This window comes from Tachypleus tridentatus, chromosome 13, assembly GCF_004210375.1.
Source record: "Tachypleus tridentatus isolate NWPU-2018 chromosome 13, ASM421037v1, whole genome shotgun sequence".
NCBI lineage: Eukaryota > Metazoa > Arthropoda > Merostomata > Xiphosura > Limulidae > Tachypleus > Tachypleus tridentatus.
Genome location: NC_134837.1, coordinates 171,448,905 through 171,476,455, shown reverse-complemented (window position 1 = coordinate 171,476,455; position 27,551 = coordinate 171,448,905). Strand labels below are relative to the sequence as shown.

Here is a 27,551-nt window from a genome sequence, read left to right as displayed (position 1 = left end):
AGTAAATGCCAAATTCATTCAAAAACCAGGTACAAAACTAAGGTCCATACTGTGTAAAAATTACACTGACAAACATAACACCAACATAATTTATAAAATACAATGCAACAACAGCCACAATTTCTATATTGAAGAAACAAGCAGAAAAATGAAAACTCTATTCAAAGAACAAAAAAAACACACCCTCACATGTTTTTGAACACTTCAAATCAAATAAACACAACATAACCACAGAAAACACCCAGATATTAAGTAGGGAAATAAATATAAACAAATGCAAAATCAAAAAAGCCCTAGTTATACAGCAACTAAAATCAAAACTAAACCAATATAAAGAAACACCTTCATACCTATACTAATTAATAACCTAACATCCACCTGCATCGCTCCCTACAATCCAGCACCTGTTTATACTCTAGTCCCTAAGACGTGTCCACCAACGGTCACATTCAAACACTTTCTTTTTCTTAACCTGAAGATGACCTAGGAAGGTCAAAATGTTGTTCTCTCCTTATCAGTAAAAGTGTTAATACCCGTACCAGCCATTCTGAGATATATATTGCAAGATTGTTCACCATTAAGCAATCTTGTGGAACACCCTATCTCCATGGTGAATGTGCAAAACCAAGGAAGATAAAGACAAGTCAACACTCCTGTACAGTGGAAATTTAAAGAATACCTAGTCAGGCATCACTCACCACAAAGTGTTTTCTGTTATAAAAAGTAGATAAAAGCCCCTGCATGAAAGAAAGTATGAACAAAAACTTACCAGTGAGAGTTGCTGAAGTCTTAAGAATGACCAGAGGAGGTAAATGAAACCTTGATGAAGGAAAAATAGGGATATAATAGAAATAGTGGGAGATGAACATACTGGAAGTGGTCCACATGCCAAATTGCAGAATATCATTCATTGGGCAATGAAGACAAGAAGCAAGAAAAAAGTGAAGTGTTGGATCTGGTGGGAGGACACCTGGAACAAAGTCCAAGAGGATGGATGGAGGGAGGAATAGGCCAACTGTACCAAAAGCAGACCCAATTGTTATGGGCAGAAAGTAAAATATCACAAAAAGATTAAGGGGATCAGGAGATAAAGAGTGAGGAAAGTGTACCCTGGAAGGTAACAGTATGGGCTATAAAACAATGAAGAGCTATGACCAGACACAAAAATCTGTTTGGCTGCAGCCAAGAGTAAGGATAGAAAATAGAAGGAGCAAAATTGGAGAAAAGGAAGAACTTCTACCCCCAAGCTGCCAAGGTCTTTGGGACAAAGAAACAATCTTGATAAAGGAGAAGATAGGTAGGGTAATAAAGGGTACGTGAAACATCAATCTGAAAGGAATGCATGAGCTTGATAAGAACAGAGGAAGTAAAGACACTAAGGTATTGGGAAAAACAAAAGTAATGGGATAAGGCTTCCAAATAACTGAAAAAACAAGGAGACCAAAGACCCACAGTCCAAGAGCCTGGTGAGAAATTCTACTACATGTGTCACGGTAAGTTTATCAGAGAGAAACTCCCTGGTAATAAACCAACTGTTGTATAGTTTCCACTTGCATTGGTACTTCTCCATAGAAGATGGACAGATAGAACTAGCTAACAAGAAAGTGACTCACCATATAAAACTAAATCATCTCATGAAGAACTAGAGAAAAGCCAGGTGTGAAGATACAGGATGTGAAAGTAGGGATATTGGACATGTGATCAAGGTTGATGAAGAACAAAGAGAAAAAGTGGAAGAGAAACAGGAAGAGGAGCAGTCACTGTAAACTTGGAAACCAAGATTGAGCTATTTAAAAAGAAGCATTCAGAAGAACTCAAGAAGGAGTGAAGTGGACAAGAGAAATCACTTGATAAACTAATTGATATTTATGTGACCAATCCTGGCTGAAGGAATCTACTGCCAAAGCCTATAAATGAGGTACAAATGTTTGTTTTTTGTTTGTTTTTGAATTTCGCACAAAGCTACTCGAGGGCTATCTGTGCTAGCCGACCCTAATTTAGCAATGTAAGACTAGAGGGAAGGCAGCTAGTCATCACCACCCACCGCCAACTCTTGGGCTACTCTTTTACCAACGAATAGTGAGGTTGACCTTCACATTATAATGCCCCCAAGGCTGAAAGGGCGAGCATGTTTGGTGCAACGGGGATCCAAACCCACGCCCTCAGATTACGAGTCGCACACCTTAACACGCTTGGCCATGCCGAGCCAAGAGGTACAAATGACCAAAAGAGGTGTAATTTGTTGATGAGGGCAGTAGAAAAGACACCCACATTAAGAAAACCCCACCAATGACAAGGATCCATGAACATGATGGGATATAATGCCAACTCCATGGGATATATCTGGTCGGGGTGAAAAATACAATTCACAACCAGATTGAAAGCACCCAGCAGATGACATGCAATAAGACAAATGATGTGCTTGTGCCGAGTATAATACATCCAATGTTCAAAAACACATGCTTCTGGACCAGGTACCCCACTGTGGTTATGTGCCATCACTATAGAATTGTCCAAATGAACCATCACAAGACAATGTTGAGAAAGAAGGAAGATGTAATGCAACACTTTTCACAAGGAAGGAAGAAGGGAGATAAGGGTGGAAAGAAAATCCTGAGAAAGGATCCATTATTCATTTAGAGCCCACTGAAGTGATCTCATATGGGCATGAACTGAAGAGACCAGTGATGTCACAGAATACCACATCCCCAAAAATAACAGAAACTTGGGAGCAGTAAGTCATTAACTCAAGAGCAATTCCCAAACCACTTCTGATAGACACTGGTTGGGCACAGGATTTTAAGAATGAGGGAAAGAAATAGTTTGGGGAAGAAACTGGACAATGAATTCTTCTGACAGAGCATGAAGCACCCACTGACTTTAACCAATGAAGAAGCACAAACAGCCAAGCCCCTACCAGACCCAAACCCACTGGGTAGTTACAAAGAAGGCCAAGGAAGCCAAAGATAAGAAATAATACATGTGAAAGGAATGGGTGAGGGCTGGGAAGTTGAAGAACAGAATTGTTGCTGGACTGATGTCACCCAAAACTCTACAGTTTCCAGAACAATATCAAAGATATGGCATCTCAGAAATGTAGCTACACATAATCCCCAAGATACGTAGAAGGAAATAGACCCAAGCCAATAGGACATCAGGACCCACAAGGTACCAAAAACAAAGAAACCATGTATGTGATGCCAGAGCCAAACAGGATCTGCAGGATCAAGTGAAGTAAAAAGGAGCAAGAGAATCTCATAAAAGGTTCATAAGGGTAGGGTGCAAGCAAGACTATTGGGCATGGGTATGACTGCCATTTGATTCAGTCATACCCATGCCCAATATTCACACTGAAACTTTACTTCCCTGTTATATCTTAATGTCATTGAAAAATAAATCATTTCAAAATCTCTAACAAGCTTATAAGAATTTCACTCTATTAAAAACATGTGAATTTTTAACAATTCGTTTTTCTTTGGTAGGCACAGTGCAGTTGTCATAGAATGACCTTTCTATGGTGTCTGACTCCTCTGTACAATAGAGGAAAAGAGCATTACAAAAAACTGCAAAACACTGTTAGTGTTATGAGTACCTCTTTTCTGTTCTTATTAACCCTTAAACAGCAGGAATGTTGTAGGTAGCAACATCAACTGATGATGGCTGCCGTTTGAGGGTTAATAGTGAAATTGGTACTTAATTTTCTTTTTGTATTTTTCTTAATAACAAGATGCCAAAGAAGCCTTGCCTGAAACTAATAATGTGCCTTTAAATCTATCTGATTCTGTAAAAAGGTAATATTTCTTGTAGATTAAAATTACCTAACATGAGGTGAAACACAAAATTTATAAAATTAATTCTTAAATAAAACTTTTATTTAAACTATCAGTAAACAACTTGAATGAACCTAATTAATTATTCTCCAATAGGTGTAATCCAGTAATTAAAAAAGAATTATTTTAAAAATCACAAAATAACACTTAGTGTTTTATAGCTTTTTTTTAATACTTTCCCAAAAACCTCTGCAAAATACATTTTAAAGTAAATAACTGGTCTTTAAGTATTTTTATTCAAACATGATGTCTTCAGCCCTCTAACAACAGGTAGATCAAAGTGCACATCACAACTTATTAATTACCTATTTATCAAATTTTTGTGAAGTGCCAAATTTTGTGAAGTGAAAAATAGAGGTAAACAATTTCTTAGTAGATCTCAATAACGATTTTACAATACTGCACAAAAAGCAAAACTTGCACCTTATTATGCCTCACCTCTGTCTCTTGGTGTTGCACCAGTTGTTGAACATGATCCTAGCTGTCTTCTTTTCACTTCATTCAATATATCAATCACCAAAGTGGCAAATTCTCGTGCATTAAACTTAGCTAACTTCTGTCTACCCTAACGCATCAAAAAATGATTAATATTAGCTTTTGATCAAAGCATGCTACTTACATAGACAAGAATTACAAAATATGTACCAAGTAACGAGCATATCTAATTCATATTCAAACTGTATTTATAATTATTAGAATGCATTTTTACATCATTTGGTTATCCTTCTTGTTAGCAATATTTTTGGCCATAAAATGAATAATATCTCAAAGTTTGACAACCAAAAGAGAGACTCAGTTTAGTCCTACATCCATAAACTAAGTTAACAACTTCTAAGAATATAAGCCTGTACATTACAACAAAATGCTAACTGTGTTGCATGAATTTTATACATACTCATATATATCCCATAAGAATTTCCAAAACTTATACTCAACATTCATCTTCAGAAAAATGTATATATTATAACCATAAATTTTTAAGGCAAAACAAAACACATTAAAATTAAACAAAATACACTGCATTTTTTTTTAGAAAAAGATCCTAGGGTACAAGCTACAATGTGGGATTATAAAATGTATCCTAGGTTTTGGACATGACTATGGAAATAGGACCCACATTGCAGTGGGGATACACTGTCTATCAGTCTTAACCTCCAGTTCGCTAGTCTCACATGAGAAGATTAGAAATTAGAAGAGTGAGATATGGGTGCTCAAGCCCACAACGTCCTATATCTATATCACCCTTCACTACCTGCAGACAGTTGTGGGAAGGTGACTACTCTCCCAAGTTAAAATAAGGAAAAGATAAACATAAAAACATGAAAGTAAATAAAAAAATATTAAAAAATGAAAATGAAATAAAAAATAAGGTATATATATATATATATATATATATATATTTATTTATTTATTTACATTCTTGTTTATGATACAATAAACAATACCTGAACAAGTAAATACAACGTGTGAATCAACAACAATAATAATCTATATGTTTATGTGGAAAAAAAACAGTATGATACATGTTAATACCACCAACCATTATTACACTTCTTTTTGTTAAAGGTGATGACATTATAACTATGGTATGTTTATAGGATACATGCTCTAACAAACTGATGCCTTGCAACATTTAAGCTCAATTAGCAACTATTTCTATAGGGTCTTATTAAATGTAGTTTGTATAACCAAGCAACATTCACATGACAATTTCAAATCTTGCATGAATGACTCCATAACAATAACACCACTAGATATGCCATACATCATAAAAGGTATTATAAGTCTACAAAATGCACCTTTCATGAAATGTTAAGTCAAAAGTAGAAAGTCTTACTTGATTTCTTGTGGATGAAAATTCTGGATTAACAGGGAGGAATCTAACAATCTGTCGGTCTGTGACTAAGGCACTATGGTTTTGATTGGACAACCAAACTGATGAATACAAAACAAATTAAACTGTTTTATTTACTTATGGTTATATTAATCTCTATTTCAACACAAACTTAAGTTGTTGTTGTTAACAACCAAATTTCAAAAGAAATTATAAAGGTAGCAGTAACAACTATTCAACTTAGTGTTTCGTGAACAAGTACATGTTCAATCTTGTCATTAAAATACCCACAACTTAAAGCTGTAATAGCCAACACAAAGAGAAAACTAATATTATGACAAAACACATTAGTTCAATGCTCTGACTAACACTTTATAACTTCAAACCAAATCTAAAAACCTTAGCAAACCAAAATGGAAGATTCCAGTTACAACAGTTGCACCCTACACATGAAAAATGAAACAGCAATCATTACTATGTTGTTACTTTATAATGAAAAAACATGCAATATAAACACAGACATTTCATCACTTCTATCTCAATTGTAACCCATACATACAGAATTTTATTTGAAATTGTTACAAGTAAATATATTTCAAGATCGTTACATTTTTTAATTTAATATAAAAACACAGAAGTTTACAATGGGTAATATAATCCACTCCACAAAACAATTCCCAGCAAAAATATCAACCCCATCAGTTTGCTAGGGAAAAAGTTTTATAATACTGTAAATACAAACCTCCAATAATTTTATTCTCTTTTACATGAAGTACATTTTATGTTGATAGAGAATAACTTATACACAAAAGTTCAAACATTAAAAAATATTTTTATTTAAAAGTAGTATGTACTTTCTAATGCAAAAAAGTTGTCACTTCTAAAATAAAAATTGTAACTTTAGAAACAAATTCACATCTTTGGTACTATATGTGATTCCATAAAATACTTATTTTTTAAGTAACATTGTACGCTTGTATGTAGCCAGTCAATTATAAATATTTTTATATCAATTTAAACAAAATTATGATTCTGGAAAAAAATTAATTTCACATAATATGGTAGCTGCTTTTTTCTATTTATATATTCATTTAAATGATAAAAATTAATCAGATATCTATAATAACTGAAATGAAACAATATGGGGAAAAGACATCTCACCAAATAATTTTGAAAGAAGAGCAGAAGTAAAAATATAGATAACTCTTACTTGCATCATTTTCTCTCCTGTCAACTTCATCATAAACATCCATTACAAGTTCTTCAAAAAGATAGTTTGGAAGCTAAAAAAAGTAAATGGTTGTGAAACTGGAAAGATTACAACTTTTATACTTTAATACCTTTTTTATGTTTCTCATTCATGTTGTACCTGAAGAAGCAGTAAAAATAAATACTCTAAACCTAATCTTAATTCTTAAGCAGGATGAAAATGAAATCATCTTTACAGTAATTCTAATTTTATTATTTTCTGTGTTTACTTTATTTTTATATTTCAACCAAAACAAAACTTAAACATTTTCTTTAAGTTCTTTTCTTCAACATGAAAACGTTTTTTCTGTTGGTGTTTTTTTTTGTTTTTCAGATTTGTTATTCAAAATATTAATATAAAATTTCATATGTTGAAAATTTAATATTTAATCCTCCATACAGAATCCTAAAGATTTTTAAAGGCTCTAATGGACTGGATCCACATATTGACCTGAAAACTGGCTAGAATGTGCAAGTAATATTTTAAAACATTATCTTAATTTAGATTTTAACAATGGGGCTCTTAATGGGGAAAAAGGATTAAAGGGTATTCTCAAGTCTCTCAGGAATGGTTGAACAATTTCCTTGGTAAAAGACAAAATATGTAAACAGTCAATCAATCCAAGGTGTGTAAAATGTTTTAAGTAATTATTATTTCTCATGAGTTTTCACAAGTACTTTATTAACTTGAAATAAATAAGGATCTTGGATAACAACAACTGCTCATGAAAAAATATTCTTTAATCCTTTTCACATGGATGATGCACATGACAAATGATATTTGGTTAGTTTTTTTTTCCCTGTTCTTGCAGGTTTCAGTAGCTGGGACTTCTGTGAAGAGGAAAATTACATCTAAACTGGCCATTAAAGCTTTATGGTTCAGTTGATTAAGAATAGATTTAAAGTTAAAAGAGTCTTTGAAAAAGGAGCTGGCTGATGTTACATTATATTTCTCAACCTCAAGATCACAAGAACCAATACACAATTCAAACAGAAATCCACAGAATAATCACCAGTACTGGACTATACATTCCCAAACAAAACAAAAACTCAACACAATAAGAAACCAAATAAACACAGCCACAAAACTATGCTCACCCGATAAAATTAATGATAAAATCAACAAAATAAAACAACACTTCATTAACATCAACAAATTTTCTCCAAAAACCATGGAAACAATTACACACACACACCTAGATCAACAACAAGCAAATGATAATAAATCCTAAGAAACAACAAACTACAAAACCTTACATTGCTGCATACCATATATTGCAGGTATCAGCAAAAAAAAGTAACCAACATTTGGAAAAAGCTTATAACAAAACACAATATTCTAGTACACACTAAATGTACTCAAAAACTAGGTACAAAACTAAGGTCCATACTATCTTAAAACTACACTGACAAACACAACACTAACATTATGTATAAAAGGCAATGCAACAACTTCTATATTGGAGAAACAAGCAAAAAAATGGAAACTAGATTCAAAGAACACAAAAACATACCTTCACATGTTTTTGAACATTGCAAATCAAATAAACACAACATAACCAAGAAGACACACAGATACTAAGTTGAGACACAAATATAAACAAACACAAAATCAAATAAGTCCTATTTGTACAACTCAAACCAAAATCAAGCCAATATAAAGAAACACCTTTATACCTATACTAATTAATAACCTAACATCTAATTGCAACACCCCCTACAATCCTGTATTCATTTACACTCTTGTCCCTAAAACATGCACCAGCAATGATCAGTTGCAAACTCTCTTTGTTAACCTGAAGATGACCTAGAAAGGTCAAAAAGTTGTTCTGTACTTATTTTCATTCGAGTTTTAATACTAATACCAGCCATCTTGAGAACACATTTTTACTTCATGTGTGTTTCTCGTCATGTATATCACTTAGGTAAATCAAAATGAGCAAAGGTTCTAAGACAGTCCTGAGGTACCCCAATAGTGACATTAATCCAGTTTGAATGAACTCCATTTGTACCAACCCTCTGTATTCCTTCATCCAGCCATTCTTCCATCCATTTGTTAACTTATCCTTCATACCTATAAATATACGTTTTTACAAGCCTTTTATATGGCATCTTGTGAAATGCTTTCTGACAATCCAGATACACCAAATCTGCACCCTCACTTTCATCTACACAAGTAGTAACCTTTTTAAAGAATGTCAAAAGATTTGTAAAACAAGATCTTCCTGTCGTGAAACCATGTGGACTATCCAATAAATCTATAAACTTTGTTAAATGACTTTGCAAAACATCTTTTATCAGACTTTCCAAATCTTTTTCCACAATTGATGTTTGACTAATAGACCTACAATTACTAGGACAATTTTTATCACCTACCTTGAAAATTTTGTTTTGAATTTTCTCACAAAGCTAAATGAAGGCTATCTGCATTAATCTGCCCTAATTTAGCAGTGTAAGGCTAGAGGAAAGGCAACTAGTCATTGCCAACCTCTCCCAACTTTTTGGCTACTCTTTTACCAAAGAATAGTGGGATTGACTGTCACATTATAATTTCTTTATAGCTAAAGGATGAGCATGCTTGGTGTGATGCGGAATTGAGCCCACAATTCTCAGATTACGAGTTAAACACCCTAACCATGCAGCCATGCCAGGCTCCTTGAAAAGAGAAGAAACATCAGCCAACTTCCAATTGTCTGGCACCTGTCCACTATTCAAGAATTTACCTTTGTATTTCAAAGTTACAACTATACACATATTTTCTTCACACATTAAAGGAAACCAAAGATGCCACGAAAGGCTAACATTACACCAGTTTCTTTTGTTTTATCCAACTCTAGCAACTTCCTCCTACTTGTACACTATAATATTTTGAAATAATTTGCAGTGAAGGGTCACATTACAAACTAACACTTAAAAATAAATAAGCAATCAAAGTTTAAATTATTATATGAAAATAGAAAAAAACTTACTGCTTGGAGTTTCTTCTTAGCATCTTTTGCAAATTCTGATAGATCAAGACTGTAAATGCAAAGAAAGAAACTCCTGGTTTGAAACCCAAAATTTATTCAAAAAACACTGTGAAGATGAGTGTAGTAGAACTTTTAACATGTATTTATGTAAAGTAACAGAAGGATTACTGGAAGAAAACAACAGATGCAAGCTTTTAGCAATAATAGCTATAATATCAGTAAGCATTCACGTCAAATAATAGAAAGATTATTTAAACAGAATTGCATTCTTGTTTAAATAGTGCTACTCTTGTATTAAAAAAAAGAAGAAAAGGAATTGAAGCTAAAAAAATATAACATTTTTCATATATCAGTCAAATCCTGCTAGGGAATCCAGAAAGCACTTTACTTACACCCAGTAAACAAGCAAGGTAAATACCCACCAAAAACAAATTTGAAAGCAACTGGCATTACAACAAATATTGGTTTGATGTTGTTTTTGATGCAAAATGAAATTTGTTGTTGAAAAGTATAAGTTGCTTTCCATCACAAAATAAGCCCAAACATAAAGGTTTTTGAATGGAAGTTCTTTCAAAACAAGTTTTAAACAAGCTAACATTATCATAAATATGGTTTAATTAGATTATTTACTTTCAGTATACTGGTTATTGTATCCACAATAGTAGTCCTATTATCCAAAACTTTAACAAAGTTATCCTGTATCTTAGTAGTTCTGATATTTATTATAACTTCCTCTAAAAAATCAATTACTATGATATATACATGCCATTATGCTGGAGAAGCATGATCTATTGATCAGGAACCTGAGTGAAATTACATAAAAAAATTAACTATTATTTTTACAAATCTTTTCACACTGTCATTTAGTAGGAATTTAAAAAAAAACATAAGAACATTTCCAGTTGGCCTGGTGCACGCTGATATTACGTGAGAGATCTTGTCAGCAGTACATGCAGTAAAGAAATATTTCTTACTTCTTATTAACTACAATTAACAAATCATACTTTGCTAGCATAAAAGGATTATATATCATAATAATTGATATGTCATAAATTACTGGTATTAACAGCTTCTTTGACTGCTTTCATTTGGAAAAAGGTCTCATTGGCAGTAGTGTGCTGTGCAACAGATATGTGGTCAAAATAATATTACATTCTGTTTATTGGCAACTAAATGTATATGGCTAGTAGAAAAAGAGATTTCTAAAAACAAATTATTGCAATTCTTACCAGATGTTATATCATGCAAAAAAACAATTTTCAAAAGAAGTTGATTTTGATAAAATCATTAAGTCATATAATATCTTCGTGGTCTTGGTATCCATAACTTCAATTAAGTTACATTGCATTTTTAATAATCCTAGATGCACAACTTTAATTAAGTCATACTGTATTTAGTAGTCCTAGTCTTAAAAATTACACCAAATCACACTATATTTAACAAAAGTGTGGTGATACAATACAAGTTTCATATCTTAAAGCTATGATACAATTGTACTGATACATCATCTGATATCATTTATGTACCCTCAGTATTTGGCAAGCTCTAGATAACATTATAAGTCTTTTGTACAGGAAAAAATCAGGATTTCTAATTAATTATTTTTGCTAAAGTAAATAAGTATTGAGCTTGTTTAGCTCATATGTAAATAAACAATATGCATATACAGTTAAAACCTGGGAAGATTGGAATTCTGCAACGACAAAAAATGCATACATATAAAAAGGTTTATTTTCATTTTTTTACTGATTTTCTCAATTGGTTTTTAGTTTCTTCACATTTTCCTCACCACATATACACATAAACTCACTTTAAATGCAATATTATACAGTATTTTGACACTAGGTAGTAAGTTTTAACCCTAATTCTATTTATTGGTATGTTATTAGCCTTGTAAGAATGTGTGGAAATTATCCTGTTATAAAGCTAGAAAATACTGATATAAATTCTAGCTTTTCTTTTGGGGGTGAAGAGTTTAATGAATAAGACAGCCTAATGGAAAAAAAAGGCCCCTTGTTGTCTTAAAATTTGAACAGTTGCAAGAAAACTTTAACTCATGGTAATACATATAATTTACCCCACACATACAAAAAAAACATCAATAAAAATAAAAACAAATAATATCACATCAATTAATCAAATGATCATTTTTTCTTAGTATCAGGTAATTACAAATTTTCATAATCATAGTGAACAGTTAAAAGAAATTGTGTTGGGCCTACTTATAATGTCATAAATGGATAAAACAACACAGAGTATCTTCACAAAAAAAAATTATGCCAAACGTGAAAAAAGGGAAATGCATTAACTTTGACATACAACCTAACCTAAATAAAAAAAATATCTGAATAAGAATAAATAACAAGAAAAGAGAATACATTTAAATAAAAATGTCTTTGTCATTAATAAAAGAGAAGTGAAATACTTCTTTTAATTATAATTACAAATTGTAACAGTTTACTTATTTTTTTATTTGTACTTTCCTTTCTGCCCATAAATATTATCTATTTCATTTCATGATGTGATATCTTTCAATACAAATCAACTCACCTGTCAGACATTTCTGGAATAATAAAGTCTTGTCCAGACTGGTGGTCTGAAAGCAAAACTCAAATGTATGAATTATCAACAAATTTTGATGAAGGGTGTATGAAGTGATTTATATATTAATTCTGAAAGTTTTGGGAATATTATCTATATCTATCTAAATGCTATAGAGTTTCTTTTTTATTAATTTTCAATCCCATGAAATAGACAATTAGAGTTACCAGAATACTGGTATAAATGAAACAACCAAGTTATTTTTTAGTTTATGTATTTATTCAAGTGTTAACTTAAAATTAGAAACAATAAAAATCAATATTTGTGAAATTTCCACTTTATCAACTAAACAGTTTATATTTAGCATTTAAAGATGATTACCTCAATGATAACTTAACAAAGTTAGGGTTCTCATACTTTTGCTTATCATGACTTGTGGCTTCACGCACACATGCACACACACACACACACACACACTAGTTTTATAACACCAAATAATAAAATATTAAAAAAACAAATCTAAATTAATTAAATTAAAAATTAGGTTGGATTCTATTTACTGTACAAATTGAAAATTACAAGTACTTCATGCCTTCTCTTCTCCTTTTAGAAGTTAAACAACAGTTTGAAAAACAAAGACTTAAAAGTATTTCATTACAATATTAATGTGTAACAGTAATTACACAAATAACCTCAAAACTGCAGAGCATGAGGAAATGTTCACGCCTTTCATCTGTGTAAAGATAACTAACCTTGAATACATGTGTATAAAATCAGCACTTTTTGTCTTACCTGGTTTCCTACCACAGAGGTAATAAGCTAGTCTATCAGTCACTTCATAGTGATACTCTATTAGTCTGTCCACCAAATCTGTATGTCCAGCATCTCTATTGAATGTCAAATCATAGTAACTATACATGCTACATACATAGAATTACAACATTCATAATACTCAAACATTTTAAAATCAGAAACATTTGGTACCTATCTTGAAGGAAATATATAAGGTAAAATGACTACTCAAGAGATGATGCTAATGAAAAATATATGCTCTGAACTGTGAACAAATGCAGTGAATTGAGGTATTTTTTGTGTCTATAATAAAACATCAGACATAAGTATCATGTTCCACTTACTTACAATCACTGTATGACTGTTAACAGTATGCAAACATAACAAAAAGATAATTGTTTTAAACCATAAAATTTATTTAAACTCATGACACTTTAACCTACTTATCTTGAGCTGTGAAACACAAAATGATCACTGCTTTAAACCATAAAATTAACTCATGACACCTTAACCTACTTACCTTGAGCTGTGAAACACCCCTGCTGCCAATTGCTATACTTATTTTTGTAGAAAAAAATTTTAATGTTCTTAATTATTTTTTGTGTGGTGAAACTCTCAAGTTACTCCTAGCAACTTGCAGTGACAAAGTTTGGAAACCACAGCAATAATGCTCAAGAATATCAGATATTTCATCTCTTTACATAGAATATATAAAATTTAAATTTGTTAAAACTGATGATAAAATTTCAACTCTCCATTAGCCCAATTTGTCCAAGATGGTTTCAGTGTTACTTTATTTAAATTTTAACATCATTAACCATTATCACTATTCATACAGTTATATGCTTTAAGTGCTTGCCTAAAATAATCTACACAATCATTATATTTACATTCTTTAAGTACAAAAGTAGAAACACTATTATCTGACATGTTCAAGAGCAAAGTGTTTTAATCTAAAGGTAATTTAATTTAAAATAGTTGTTTAAGCATGCATATGAGAATGTCAAATATCTGGTGGACAATCAACAGTGAACAATTATAAATATTTAACTATCTGTATCACCATCTGATATACAACTGAGCAAAATGTTTTACATAAAGCAATAAACTAATTATTTGTTCAGCTAAAAATCTAAGTCTGATTGAAAAGTTTTTACTGTGCTCTTGAAAATGTTGCTATCGAATGAGTCTTTCATCTGAACTGAATGTGGAACATGTTAAAATATAAAACTGTACAAATATATTTAAAAAAAAAGAGCTTAAATAAATTATATGACATCACTTTAGTAACAAACTCACATTTCAAAAAACATCACTTGTATTAAAGAAGCCCAGGAACAGCAAGAATTCAGTAATATCTTGAAACTGTTTGTTTTTTAATTTCATGCAAAGCTACACAAGGGCTATTAGTGCTAGCCATCCCTAATTTATCAGTGTAAGGCTAGAGGGAAGGCAGCTAGTCATCACCACACACTGCCAATTCTTGTGCTACTCTTTTATCAATAAATAGTGGGATTGACCATCACATTATAATTCCCTTAAGGGTGAAATGGTAAGCATGTTTGGCGTGATGGTGATTTGAACCTATGATTCTTAGATAACAAGTCAAGTGCCCTATCCACCTGGTGTTTTGAAACTAACCATAAATAACTAGTAATGTAGTTTTGATGATTCAGTAAACTTTCTTTTTCAAATTTTCTAAGTGTTCATAAAAAAAATTTTACAATGTCAATAAGTGCTGGTAGTATTAGTTTTATTATTATTATAAAGTCTATAGATTTAAATTGAAATCAATTTTCTGGAAAATTTTGTCAATCATGTTAAACAAATTTTTATTGTAGGAGTCAGTAAAATCTGCTATTATTTTCTATAGATCAAAAAATAATTGTAGCATGAAAATGTGAAATTTAAGAAACTTTTCATTTATATTAATCAATAAAAAGTTGTAAATATGTGTTAACTAAAACACAGGTACAGATATATAGTCAACCATACTAACCTCCTAGACCATATTCAGCACAGAGATGGTTCAAAACCCATTCAACAGTAAATGCAGGAAATAGTTTGTATTTTCCTTTCTTTAAAGCTTTACTGATAAGTCTTTTATATGATCTTTTTTTAATTACCCACATACATGTGCTGACATCTCTCCAATCAAAGAATACTATTATCCTTAAAAGTAGGAAGCATTTATATTTATACAAGTGGGTATAATTTATTACCTGGCATAATCAACAGGAGTTTTTCCATCTTTATTCTGAGCCATAGGATCAGCACCATAAATAAACAACAGCTCCACCTGGGAAGACTGACCAGTTTTTGCAGCTAAGTGTAATGGAGTGTTTCCTCTTTCCTAAAAAAAGTTAATTAATGTAAATTACTTTTAACAATGTATATTACTTTTAATGCTACAAGCAAAGATGTTTAACTTTTCTTTTCTTTACAAAAACAAAATTCAATATATAGGAGGCAGTGATGATTGTTTCAAGTGTCAAAGTACATTGTTTCCATGGAATGTGATACTAACAATTATTTTATTCAAAAGTCAAATAAATAAATAATATGCTGGAAGAAAATTATTAGTAATATAAAGAAAGGGGTCTAAATTTAAAACATTCAGTGATTAAGCCACTAACTTTCTTATCACTCAACAGCTTACACAGCTTAATTCTGTATCATATGATTTTATATTGATTATTAAACTCTACCCTCTTTATGTATGATTGGTGTCCCATTCAATCTCTCATTATGGTTGCATTATAAGAAAATTTAAAAACAATGAATGAAAATTGTTTGAGGACTTGGCTACTCCTTCTCTTATCCACTCTCTTTTTCCTTCTCCTAGAGTATCATGGAAGTAATAACTGTTCTTGTTCTGTGTCATCTGTGAAACATTAAAACAAAAAAAAACAGCTGCAACCACCAAGTCAAAATGAATTGTATCATGATTATCATTATCTATGCAAATAACAAAGCATTGGCTGCATCTTCTTCCACTTCTTCATCTTCATTTTTCACATCTCTACCCAACTTCATTCTTCTGTCTCACAAGAAGACATTGACAACCAAATAGAATGAAATGAAACAAATGGAATACAGTAAGAATAATAGGAGATTGTTGAAACAAAAGACAAGATGAATAGACAAGACTTACACAAAATAATCCAATCAAAGATATGTGAGGAGAGAGCCCAGAGGGGGTAGATAAAAAGAGGCAGAAAATTGAGAAACAACTACAGAGAGACAAAGACACCACAGGGAGACACAAACATGAACACAATGGATATCAGGCAGACAAAACTAGGGCAACTTTCATCATCAAATGATTGCTAAAGAAACAGACTCCTCAGAATCAACATTACCATCCACAGTGGAGGTATGGTAAATATGCAACTCCTAGAAGACCTCAGAACTGTCTTGAACAGTTTCCTTAAATGAATTTTCCCTTCTCTCATTTAACTCTTGGATGGAAGATCATATTTTCCTTGATACTTCTTTACTGGATATTCTAGCATCCTTCCTGGAACTCTCTTGCAAGAGGAATCTGTTTCACCAAAATCAAAAAAGCAAGCCTGTAGTTGTTTGAGACAAAACTGTACATGTTATTACCATTCCTGCTCTCAATAATGCCCAGTTCTTCAGACTGCCACAAAAACATAATAGAAAAATCAGACCCCTCCTCCCACACCCACCTAACACATTCTCTCTTTCATAATTCATTAATAGTTCATTCTTACATTTAATTACATATTAACTATAAACAATAGAAACTCGAAGTTTTCATTGATCAAATGTCATGTTGTATAATGCTACCCTCTGAGCCATTAAATATCAGTTGGGCTCAGAATACGAACGTGTTCCCATGAAAAAGTTAATGACTAGCTTGGATGAATTTGAAACGACTGCTGTCGCAAAGTAAAAAAGCCAGGAAAATGTTTGAAAGGTATTAGAATTTTGTCTACTTTTTTGGATGCTATTAGCCTATAATGTTTGGAGCACAATTTAATTAAATAAAAATTATTAACTGCAATTATGTGAGTAGTATAAAAAATTAGGGTTAACTGTCTTCAACCAAGAGCAAGAAAAAACATCTTATATGTACTTTATTTCTTGTTTTTCATATTTATTCTTCATGTATAACTATAAAAGCAACTAAAATATAAAAATATATTTTTAGGTTAGTTAAGATTAGAATAAGTAAAATAAATAATAATGTAATAAAAATGTTTCATGAGGCATACATGCTAGCTGCTTGTACCAGTTGCAGTAGCCCATGGGTAATGTAACTCGATAGCATAACATGAGTTGAACATTCCCCAAATGACTTACAACTTATAATTGTGACGACAGTAGTTAGTCATGATTCAAAGGGAAATAAAACAATAAAATTTAATCATAAACATATACATATACTGTTACAAACATAGAGCTACTTGGGTAACTTAGATAAAGTAATTTAGATTTATTTAGATATTTTTGGTGGATACGATGTCAGTCAAATTGACCAATCCTGTTCCAAGTAAGATTAGAGAAAATAACACAAATTATAAAGTTTTACTTGAAAAAAAAAAAAAATTAAAATGTATTTATGAGGTCTTATAGATTATACAATAGAAGTCTGAGATTTCTGAGATAAGCAAAAGTATTTTTAATTTAACATGAAAATTACTTTGCACATGTTTTATTCAAAACAAATACTCAATATATTCATGGGCAAATCTTCATTTTATTAAAAATACTTAACTAAAAAATATGTTTGTGTGTATGTAAAAGACTAATATTACATTAAATACTGCCAACTTTTTGAAGATATACACACTATACTGAAAGTTAAAAGTATCAGATCTAAAAAGAATTTAAATGGGTATGAAGAAGTCATGTGGTCCATCCTACAGACCCAGCCAACAGTGACAGTTAAACTCACAAATACAAAAAATAAAACCCATACTAAAGAAAAAGTAGCTAAATATGTTTACAGAAGTCTATAAAATAAAGTGAAGCTAAATTATTGCAAAGTACATATAATGTTGTAACAACAGCAAACTTAGCTTAATATTAAGAACTGTCTGAATGCACATTCACAAGGTGATAAGAATATGGTTTTGAACAAACTGGGTAAGTGAACTTTACACCTATATAAATCAAGAAAACCCATATCAATTGCATTTAGTGTAATACTAAACTTTTTTAGGAAGTAACACTCCAATGTTGTTTACATGAAATATTTTGCAAACAAAAAACTACAGTTGAAACAGAAGCCAGTCATCATGTGATGCCAATTATGTTTTGCCATCATATATCATATAAGAAATAGTCTGAACACAGAAACACAAGCATATTATATTATTTATTATTTGTTTATTTATTTGATGAAAGATAAATGAAACTATGATCAACTTCTGAAGTACACAGAAGGTTTTGATGTAACGTAATATCTTTTCAGGTTATTCTTGTTGTTTTCAACAAAATATGTCAATGGTTGGTCTTTATTCCAATTCAAATATTAACTATTACTGGTCAAATCTGGGTAAACACTGATATATTATTTTACAGTAAAATGTGTCAATTTTTGGTCAGAAGTGGAGGAAAATGCAATATAACAGAACAATAATATATATGTAAAAAAGGCTCGTTTGAGTTGAGAAAATTTTTATGTAGAAGAGTGAACAACATTTTAACCTTCTTTGGTTATCATCAGGTTCACAAAAATAAAATTCTCAACCTAAACGAGCCATTTTTACATATATATTTTTCCCTACAAATGGGTTTTCTCGTCATCACTAATTAGTATAATAATAAATTATCATCTCACTTTAACACAAGAAAAAAAACAGTTTAAATTAAAATGCAACTTACTGGGTGTATATAGTTTGGGTCAGCTCCAAGAGATAGTAGCCTTAGACTAGTTTCCAGGTTAGCTGTTCGAACACTTGAGTATAGTTGCTATGAGAAAAGAGAATAATTTCTGCTGTACAGATAAACCCATTCATTTGCAGCAAGCTTCATAATCTGATAACTTGTGATTAAAATTACAATTCTTTACATTAAAAGCAAGTATTAATCTCAGCATTGGGTACTCTTATGATGGCCAGTACCATTTTTTAAATTCCTTTCTGTACATTTCAGAAAGTGTAATCGAGTTATATTCAAAACTTAATTAAACCACTTTACTCTTAATGTATTAATGAAATTATCATTGTTGAAACCACTTTACTCTTAATGTATTAATGAAATTATCATTGTTGAACCCATTATAATACAAATTTTTATATTATTTAAGTCGTGATTCCTTTATTTCAAAAGAAATTACTAAAACAATAAAATTAAAAACTTCAGGTTTGGTTTCATTTAAAGTGCAAGAAGTTACAGCAACTGAACTTCAGACATAATATATAAAAACCATCTATGTTTAAAAAATGATTTTTGTGCTGGCTAAACTACATGTACACACAATTTGTTTATCAGTATCTTAATATAGGTTTCTCGAATTAGCCTTGAAAGGAAACCATTGTAGAAATTCCTGAGTTCAAGCTATGCCATGTCCACTTGCAAAGTACCAGCTGTGTTGCTAAACGACAGTTTTAAGTTAAAGGGTATGTTTATCACCAGTAGAAATAACAGATGGTGCTCTTGAAGGTCATTACTGTAACAGGAAACATGTTTTTATATATCCATTTTCATATGGGATGAAATGAGTAAGTTTATTGTTGAGAGGAATGACTGTAGCACTTGGTAATTGTTTTTGCTTTATATATAACAGTTTGATAGACAGACTGCATTTAAGTTTTATTTTTATATTTTAGTTAATTGTGTATTGTTTTATTTCAAAATGTATATTTGAAAGCTTCAATAATTTTTAAATTATTCTAAACTTCAATCTGCAAAAACAGCTTTGCTAAACTTACAAGTGTAAAATATATTATGCCAGAGAGCTAAATCGTCTTGCCAAATTTAATTTTATATTACCTGTGGGCACTTTCTGATGCACATTCACATAAATAATCAAAGATAATTAACAAGAGAAAAAAATAAAACATTAAAAATACAATATAAGTGAGAAAAAGATATAAAATTGCATGTGTTACCCAAAGAATATATATATATATATATTGACTATTCAAGATTTTGAAGGAAAGTAGATACTTCTATTTCTTAATTTTAAACACTTCACTGCACTTTACATTGAAGATAATAGCTACAGTTAGTAATAAGATAGAGAAAACAAAAAATAAAATAAAAATGCTTACCTTAAAAAAAAAAAAACTTTTGACAGTCACTTATGAGGTTCTAAAGATTATACAAGTGAAATACAAAAATTGTAAAATAAAAATTACTAATATTATGCTTAAAATGAAAATTATTTTACACTTAGACTATTCAGAGTCTAAGTTCTTGTTAAATTTAAAACCATTTTACCCATTAGTTTTATTTTTGTGATGAAATATATAACAAGACACTACATTTGCTCGTAATAGAGAAGACAGGCATTATAGGGTTAAAACCACAAGTTACATGTACAATATAAATAGTAATGAAACTCCAAATGGTACCAAATTTATCATGGTAGCAACATAACATTGCAGAACTATCTCTCACCATAAATAGAATAAAACAAAAAAGATCTATATTTTTTAGGTCTTCCCTTTATCACCCCTCTGAGAAGTATAGAATTCAACATAAATTACTAATTATACTATAGTTATTACCAAAAATGGGAAACATGAAAAATTTCAATTCATGTTTTTGATTTCAGTTTGATATTTGACAAAATAACAATTTCAACTTTGATTCAAGTTTTTCTATACTTTTTGATTTGGATTCCTTTTTCAAGTTCAGTTTTTAGTTCTCTTCAGTTTTGATATTTCTTTAAAATAGTTATTAATTTCTTCTGCAGCAGTATATACTCTTGTGGTAACTTGTGACTTTATTATACATTTGCATTTGTGCCTAGTTCTGAAATATAACTTTTTAATTACTATATACAAGTTATTTATATTTGAATTTATAAATACCACACTTTTTCAACTTTTTTTTTCTTTTCCTGTCCTGTTTCTTCTCTCTTTCTGGGGAAATGAATTTGTCTCCTCCTATTTACTCTTCTTATTTTATTTAAGCTCTTAATACTTTTTTAATTCATAGTTTTACAAACATATCATGTTTTGAAATGGGAATGGTAAAAAGGGGTTTCTAATGTAATTCCTTTATCATATAAAAAAATACAAGAATTATATAAAATAAGCTTACAAGTTGAAATTAGAATGAACAACTAACATATTCTCAATGATTTCAGACAACAAATTGTTTGTTTGGGGATTTAAGATCATTCTAAAAATAGAAGATAACCTTCCTACACTGACTTGTGTCAATGGAACAGCATGCACAACTATAGCCAATTTGTACAAGTCTTCATGCTTTATTTTCATTGCATTCCAACATGAAGTTAGACTGCTATCTGCTGAAATTCTTTCAGCATTTGCAAAGTCCTTCAGAGCTGAAGCAATGGTCTTTTTCTGGAGTAATCAAGTTTTTCTTCCTTTGTGCAGCCACTCTAAGCATGTTTTCCAACTCATCCTCTGACATACTGGATGTCATCTTCTCTTCAGGTTCTGAAGTTACTTGTAGCTCAAGTTGGGATTCATTGCTCATAATTTGCCATTATGTTTGATCAAATAATTTATGGCCCAATCCTGTTGTGCTTCAAACAACATAACACTAAATCTAGGATCTTGATATCACAGCACTAATATTAATTAATTTTAAAAAGTTCTTTTTCCCTCACATTCATTGCTTTTATGATATTATGAACCAGCAGATGTTTTGTTTTGTATATTTTACTTCTGCAAACAAACCACACCTTATAGAAGTCCCCCATGACTAAATTTTCTTCTAGTAACCACACTGTAGCTTTTTTAGCAGTCCTAACACATGTATAGTTCCTTATTCCCCCCTTTTATTTTATTTTTATTTTTTCAGGATTGAAAAGAAAGTTTCAAGACAATTCCAATTATTTCAATATATGTTCAGTTTCACTAAACAGGAGATCACATGTTGAGCACCATCATATCACCACATCTATGGCAAACATATATATTTCTGTCTTTAAAATCGTCGTTATAGCTGGAGTTTGAATCTTTTTGGACAGTTTTACTCCTGAAAAATAGTGCTTGCAGACAGTCCTCCATTTAAAGCATCTTTTACTGCAACTTGAAAAGTGTGAGCAGCACATTTAACAGAAACAAAACACTGCCTAGTTTAATATCTAGCTCACTTATATCACTTTCATCACAAGCAGTGACAATTCCTTCATCAGAAATCAAATCCACAGTTTTAACCATATTTCTAGAATTATCAATAATACACTTGATTCATACTTAAATTGTATTTGGATAGCACATTTATAACTATTTCTTTGATGTTTTCACCCGAACGAGCTGAAGAGAAGCTTGTGACAGCTAGCATTCTTACTTTAAGAGTGTCTTTGTTAATGACTTGGGCTAGTACAGATCTATCCATATATGATGCGATGTCAATATTCAGTAAAAACATTGTCTTGCAGCTCTTCATTTATGTGCTTCACAATTTCTGTAGCTTCTTCATCAACTAAAGTTGAAATTTTCTTCCATTCCACTGTTGTGTTAAGCACCTTTTTAACTAGATCAATTATTTCACATAAACCACTGCCCTCTGCTACAGAAAAAAAATATCATTTAGGGTTATCAACTTAATCATAGCATTATTAAACATTTTGATGCCCATTGGAATCTTTATTGTTGGACAAAAAACTTGTGCATGGTTTTTGTGCACTTGGTGTCACTGTTGTCTTTAGGCTTATGTTGTGGAAGTGATCTTTCATTGTTGAAGCTTTACATCTTCTTACTAGATTTTCAAATTCTGCTTTATAGTGTTTCTCCAGATGTTTTGTTAGTAGCAAAAATATGAATCAAAACCATAGTGTAACCAGTTATATTGCAAGTTGTTTTTGCATGTTTGCAAGAACCAGTGATTGTGAAATATCAATACACTTCCTTAGTTTTGTAATGCCCCACATTTGATAAAGGTGGAAAAACACAAAAAAAAATGCAAAGGAATGATCTTTCTCAATACAATAAGGACGGACTAAGTAATGTTCATTATTTCTCTCTAATTTTATCTACAGCAGATGAGTGCTGAAGGGATTATATACATCCAGTGTGCAGCTTTTGACAGTTTGATCAGGTATGGGTGGAGCTTAATGACTTCCAGTGCACCCCCCAGTTAGGCCCAGTTAGATCATTCCACAAAATTTTCTTTGAATATCATGGCTTAGTTTCTGTCATATTATAGTATAAAAATGTTACAGAGGAAAAAATTTTAATCACCAGTCATTTTCATAAAAGACAAAAGAAATAGTAAACATGCCAAAGGTGCTATGTAATTATGTTGCATATGCATGTTTCAACAATAAGAAAAGAACAAGTGAAAACAAAGATTTGTTACTTTCAGTTTCCTAAGGTAAAAAGGCATAAAAACACAATGGATTAATTTAACCTGGCATAGAGACCATATCAAACACCAACAATGCTCTCAACATTCCACAAAAAATGATTATGCTGACAATATGAAGTAAAAGAAATAAAAGACTGAAGAAAGATACAGTGACATCTCTATTTTTATACAAATATACATTGATGTTAAATTTAAACATGTTCATTTGTTGAATGAATAAATAACTTCATGAAAAATTTATATTAAGAATCAATATAATGTTATGTATCTTAACTAGCCATCTTTTCATTTCCAATATCTAATGGACCTTTTCACAAAATTGGACATTGACAAAGATATCAACAAAGATTCCCTAAATAATGTAAATAAATAATAATGAAATTACTGAACAAATACACTGGTCTTGTCATGGAATAGAGTCGACAGAGAATCTCTCTCATGATATGTGGCAAATGTGATACACATGGTATCACATTAATGTACTGATGAAAAATGCTAAAAATTAGCAGTAATGTTGTTACTGTTGAATCATGAACTCATTATTTGCATAAAATAATATCAATCATTTTTTGCATAAAATAATTTCAATCTTTATTTGTCTATATTAGTTACCTTACTTTCTACTATATGCTATAATGTTATTTAGTAATTTCGTCCATCTGTAATCCCTATGTAATTTTATCTTTAAAATATATATACATATACACACACACATATGTATGAATATATATAAACAGTGTGTGTGTGTGTGTTTTACCCCTTTAGTTTTACTCTAGAAATAATACATCTAAATTGATTTACATCATAAGTAAGAAATATGCAACATTAAAAAGAATCCTGCATTACACTTAATTGTCATACGTGTTGTTTATCATCCACTGAACTCAACAGTATTGCATCCAATTTTTGGAGATCACACTCTCCAAAAGTGCTATTTAGTATGCAAGTGCTACATCCAAGTTGCATTTGAACGTAACATCTGAAAAAATATCTTTCGTATCATTTCATAACTTCTTAAATCTATAAAATAGGCAATTATTTATAACATACTGAAAGTTCATAATTCCATCTATAGGCTATAGTGAATTATACTGCATTGAAAGCTGTATACAGGTTTTAATAATACCCCATTAGGACTTTTTTTTTCCTCCATATATTTCATCTTGGTCTTTGGATGTTATAAGAATTATTCAAGATATCAAAGACAGGAAATAAGAACAATGTAAAATGACATTGCTGAATCAAAAACTTTTACCAGATTCAGAACTATTTGGATTTGGCCAAATTTTAAGTGACTGAGTATTCACTCACAAGGAAATAAGATAGCCATTCTTCTGTTTCTAATTAGCAGGCTTCCCTTATGACTCTTTCATCATGTTGACATCAGAGGAAGCTGACTTTAGGCATAATGAGATCAAATAATTATTTATTGATCTATGATTCAAAAAGATAAGCAACTGGTCATTCTCTCAACAAGGCCATTGTTATAATCCCCAATAAGGTCCAAATACATCACTTCCTTCTTGATTTTTCTCCATGTTGCTACATCTACAAATACAGTCAGCAATCATTTTCCAGGTAGCAGCAGCCTCGTAATGGAATTAAGAACTTCCAACAACAGAGGCTAAACAGATCTGTGTAAGAATACATATCTCCTAAGAGGTTTAATATAGTAAGACATATTAACAGGGAAGGTTAATGAGGTCAATAAGAACATAGGGAAAACGAGAGATGAAAAATGTAATGGGTACCTACACACAAATAAAAGGCCCAGTCTGACCCGAGGATATGGGTTTATCGAGGGAATAAAATGTGTAGCAAGTGATCCTCTATCAATGAAAATTCAGGTATTCAAAAATTTCCCATGAAAAACCTAAGTATAAATCAATATTGATTCAAGTTAAAATTTTAGTGTTTTATATCATTTCAATTTGAGTTTGAACTCAATTTAAGTTTTAAAAATTTTTTAGACTTTTTTTTTAATCTGATTTTGGTTCATGAAAAGTATCAGTTTATCAAATAGAATTTGATTCAGTTTCCCTGGTTATTACCAAGATTAAGCATTTTTTTATATCTGTCAATTTTATTTGTTTATAGAATCATAACCAAGAAAACCAAATCCATTTGCCATACCCAGCTGTCACATCCTCACTTTAACAAATTGCCAATAGCTCTCTCTGATGTTTTTCATAACCACTAGAAAGACAAAGTTCTAATCTATCAAATAACATATAATATTACCTTGTTCTTACTACAGAGTATTGTCTATTCCATCTCAAGTTGCTCTCATGGTGTCATATCAACAAGCTTAAGGTAAGATTAAATTCTCTTATACCATAATTAGAAAGCCTGATAAATTAGAATAGTTACAAAACACTTTGCTTTGTGCATGTTATTATTATGCATTATTACATGCATTATTAAATTTTTAAAAAATTGTTAGTATACTAGTAACATTACTATAAAAAAGCGTATTTAATACCATCAGCAAAAAAATGAAAGATCAAAAATAAGCAAAATATTTTTAAATCATATTCTTTGCTATTACAAGAATTAGAAACTCATTAGGTTAGATAAGGTCAGATAATAATAAAAAACTTCTTCACAAGGCATGCTTAAGAGCAGCTTTTGCTGTATGTCATTGAATATAGCAACATGAGTTACATGTTTGCTGAGCAATTTGCAGCTAGCATAGCAAGATTATTGGTTAAACATGAGTCAAATGGTAATGAAACAATAAGATTATTTATGTTACAATTTCTAGTCATTCTAGAAATAAAAAAAACAAATTTAGGTTTTTTATATTTTTTATGGGGGTTATAAAATTGAACAAATCAGCCAAATGTATATGGAATTAAGGTAGAGAAAAAAACAAAATATAAAGTTTTACTGAAAAAAACTGATATTTATTTAGAAGGTTTTACAGCTTAAACAAATGAAAACAAAGGAAAAGAAGTTTTATTCTTAGTATGAAAATTATTTTGCACTCAGAATAGCCAACACTAACTTCATGTATTCATGGAACAATTTTTAATAAAATTCCTCAGTCAAAAAGTATATTTTTACTATGCACCAAAGATTTGTAATTTCTACTGAAAGCTTAAGAAATTTCATGTAGATATACAAAACATATTAAAAGTTAATTTGTGAAAACTGTGATGTCGCTTTGGGATTAAAAGATTGTTCATATCAACCACCAAGCCCATAGCAAAAGGGTTTAAGGAATTGTCAAACTTATAAAGTACCCTTAAGAGTTAAAAAAATGATAATATGATAGTGGAGGAAATTTACCAAAAAAAACATCAGACAAACAAGTTCACAGTGAGTAGGGTTTTATATATATATGAATTGCATAAGGTTCATAAAGAGGTCCATTAGAAAAATTGTGTAGGCACCTGTAACCAACACATAGCAAGATATATGATCTTTTTTTTTTAAACAGTTTGAGAAGAATAAATATCCTGTTAAAGATACTTTTGAATTTGTCAATAGCCTAAAGCAAACAGTTTAATAATGACATTCATTGTGCTATATATTTTATAAAATCATTGTTTACAAATATACATCTTGACAAAATTAATAATATTTGTTCTAATCTTGTGTTTGCTGAAAATAAAACTGTACAGAGTATAAAATAAAGATTTTTAAAAAATACTTATTTTTAGTAATGAAATAATAACATTTTATGTATGACAGTTATGGCTGGCTATGGTCTACAGCTTTGCCCCTGATTTTATACATTTTTTCATTCCTCCAGGATAAAGTTTGCTACAGCTCTGTTCTGAAAGTTTTAAGTCTATGTCTAACAAAATATATATGTTTACAATACTTTTGTTATGTTTAACAATGTTG

General features: G+C 30.7%; 1 protein-coding gene across 9 annotated transcripts in view; it reads right to left on the bottom strand.

Moving 5' to 3' along the window:
* Positions 1-27,551, bottom strand: part of LOC143238063 (ARF GTPase-activating protein GIT2-like) — a 72,023-nt gene that overhangs the window by 27,197 nt on the left and 17,275 nt on the right. For 4 of the 9 annotated variants that reach the window (XR_013020393.1, XM_076477984.1, XM_076477986.1 and 1 more), the window contains exons 5-12: positions 19,071-19,157; positions 15,437-15,567; positions 13,215-13,312; positions 12,432-12,477; positions 9,882-9,930; positions 6,875-6,947; positions 5,668-5,765; positions 4,269-4,395 (exon numbers count right to left, since the gene is read on the bottom strand). Coding sequence is in view for 7 of the 9 variants with exons in the window: in XM_076477984.1 (XP_076334099.1) it covers positions 4,269-4,395; positions 5,668-5,765; positions 6,875-6,947; positions 9,882-9,930; positions 12,432-12,477; positions 13,215-13,312; positions 15,437-15,567; positions 19,071-19,157 (709 nt within the window). In the remaining 2 variants the exon portion in view is untranslated. Of the gene's footprint in view, positions 1-4,268; positions 4,396-5,667; positions 5,766-6,874; positions 6,948-9,881; positions 9,931-12,431; positions 12,478-13,214; positions 13,313-15,436; positions 15,568-16,576; positions 16,759-19,070; positions 19,158-27,551 lie in introns of those variants that run through there. The other 5 variants (XR_013020394.1, XM_076477989.1, XM_076477985.1 and 2 more) reach the window with 2 other exon arrangements.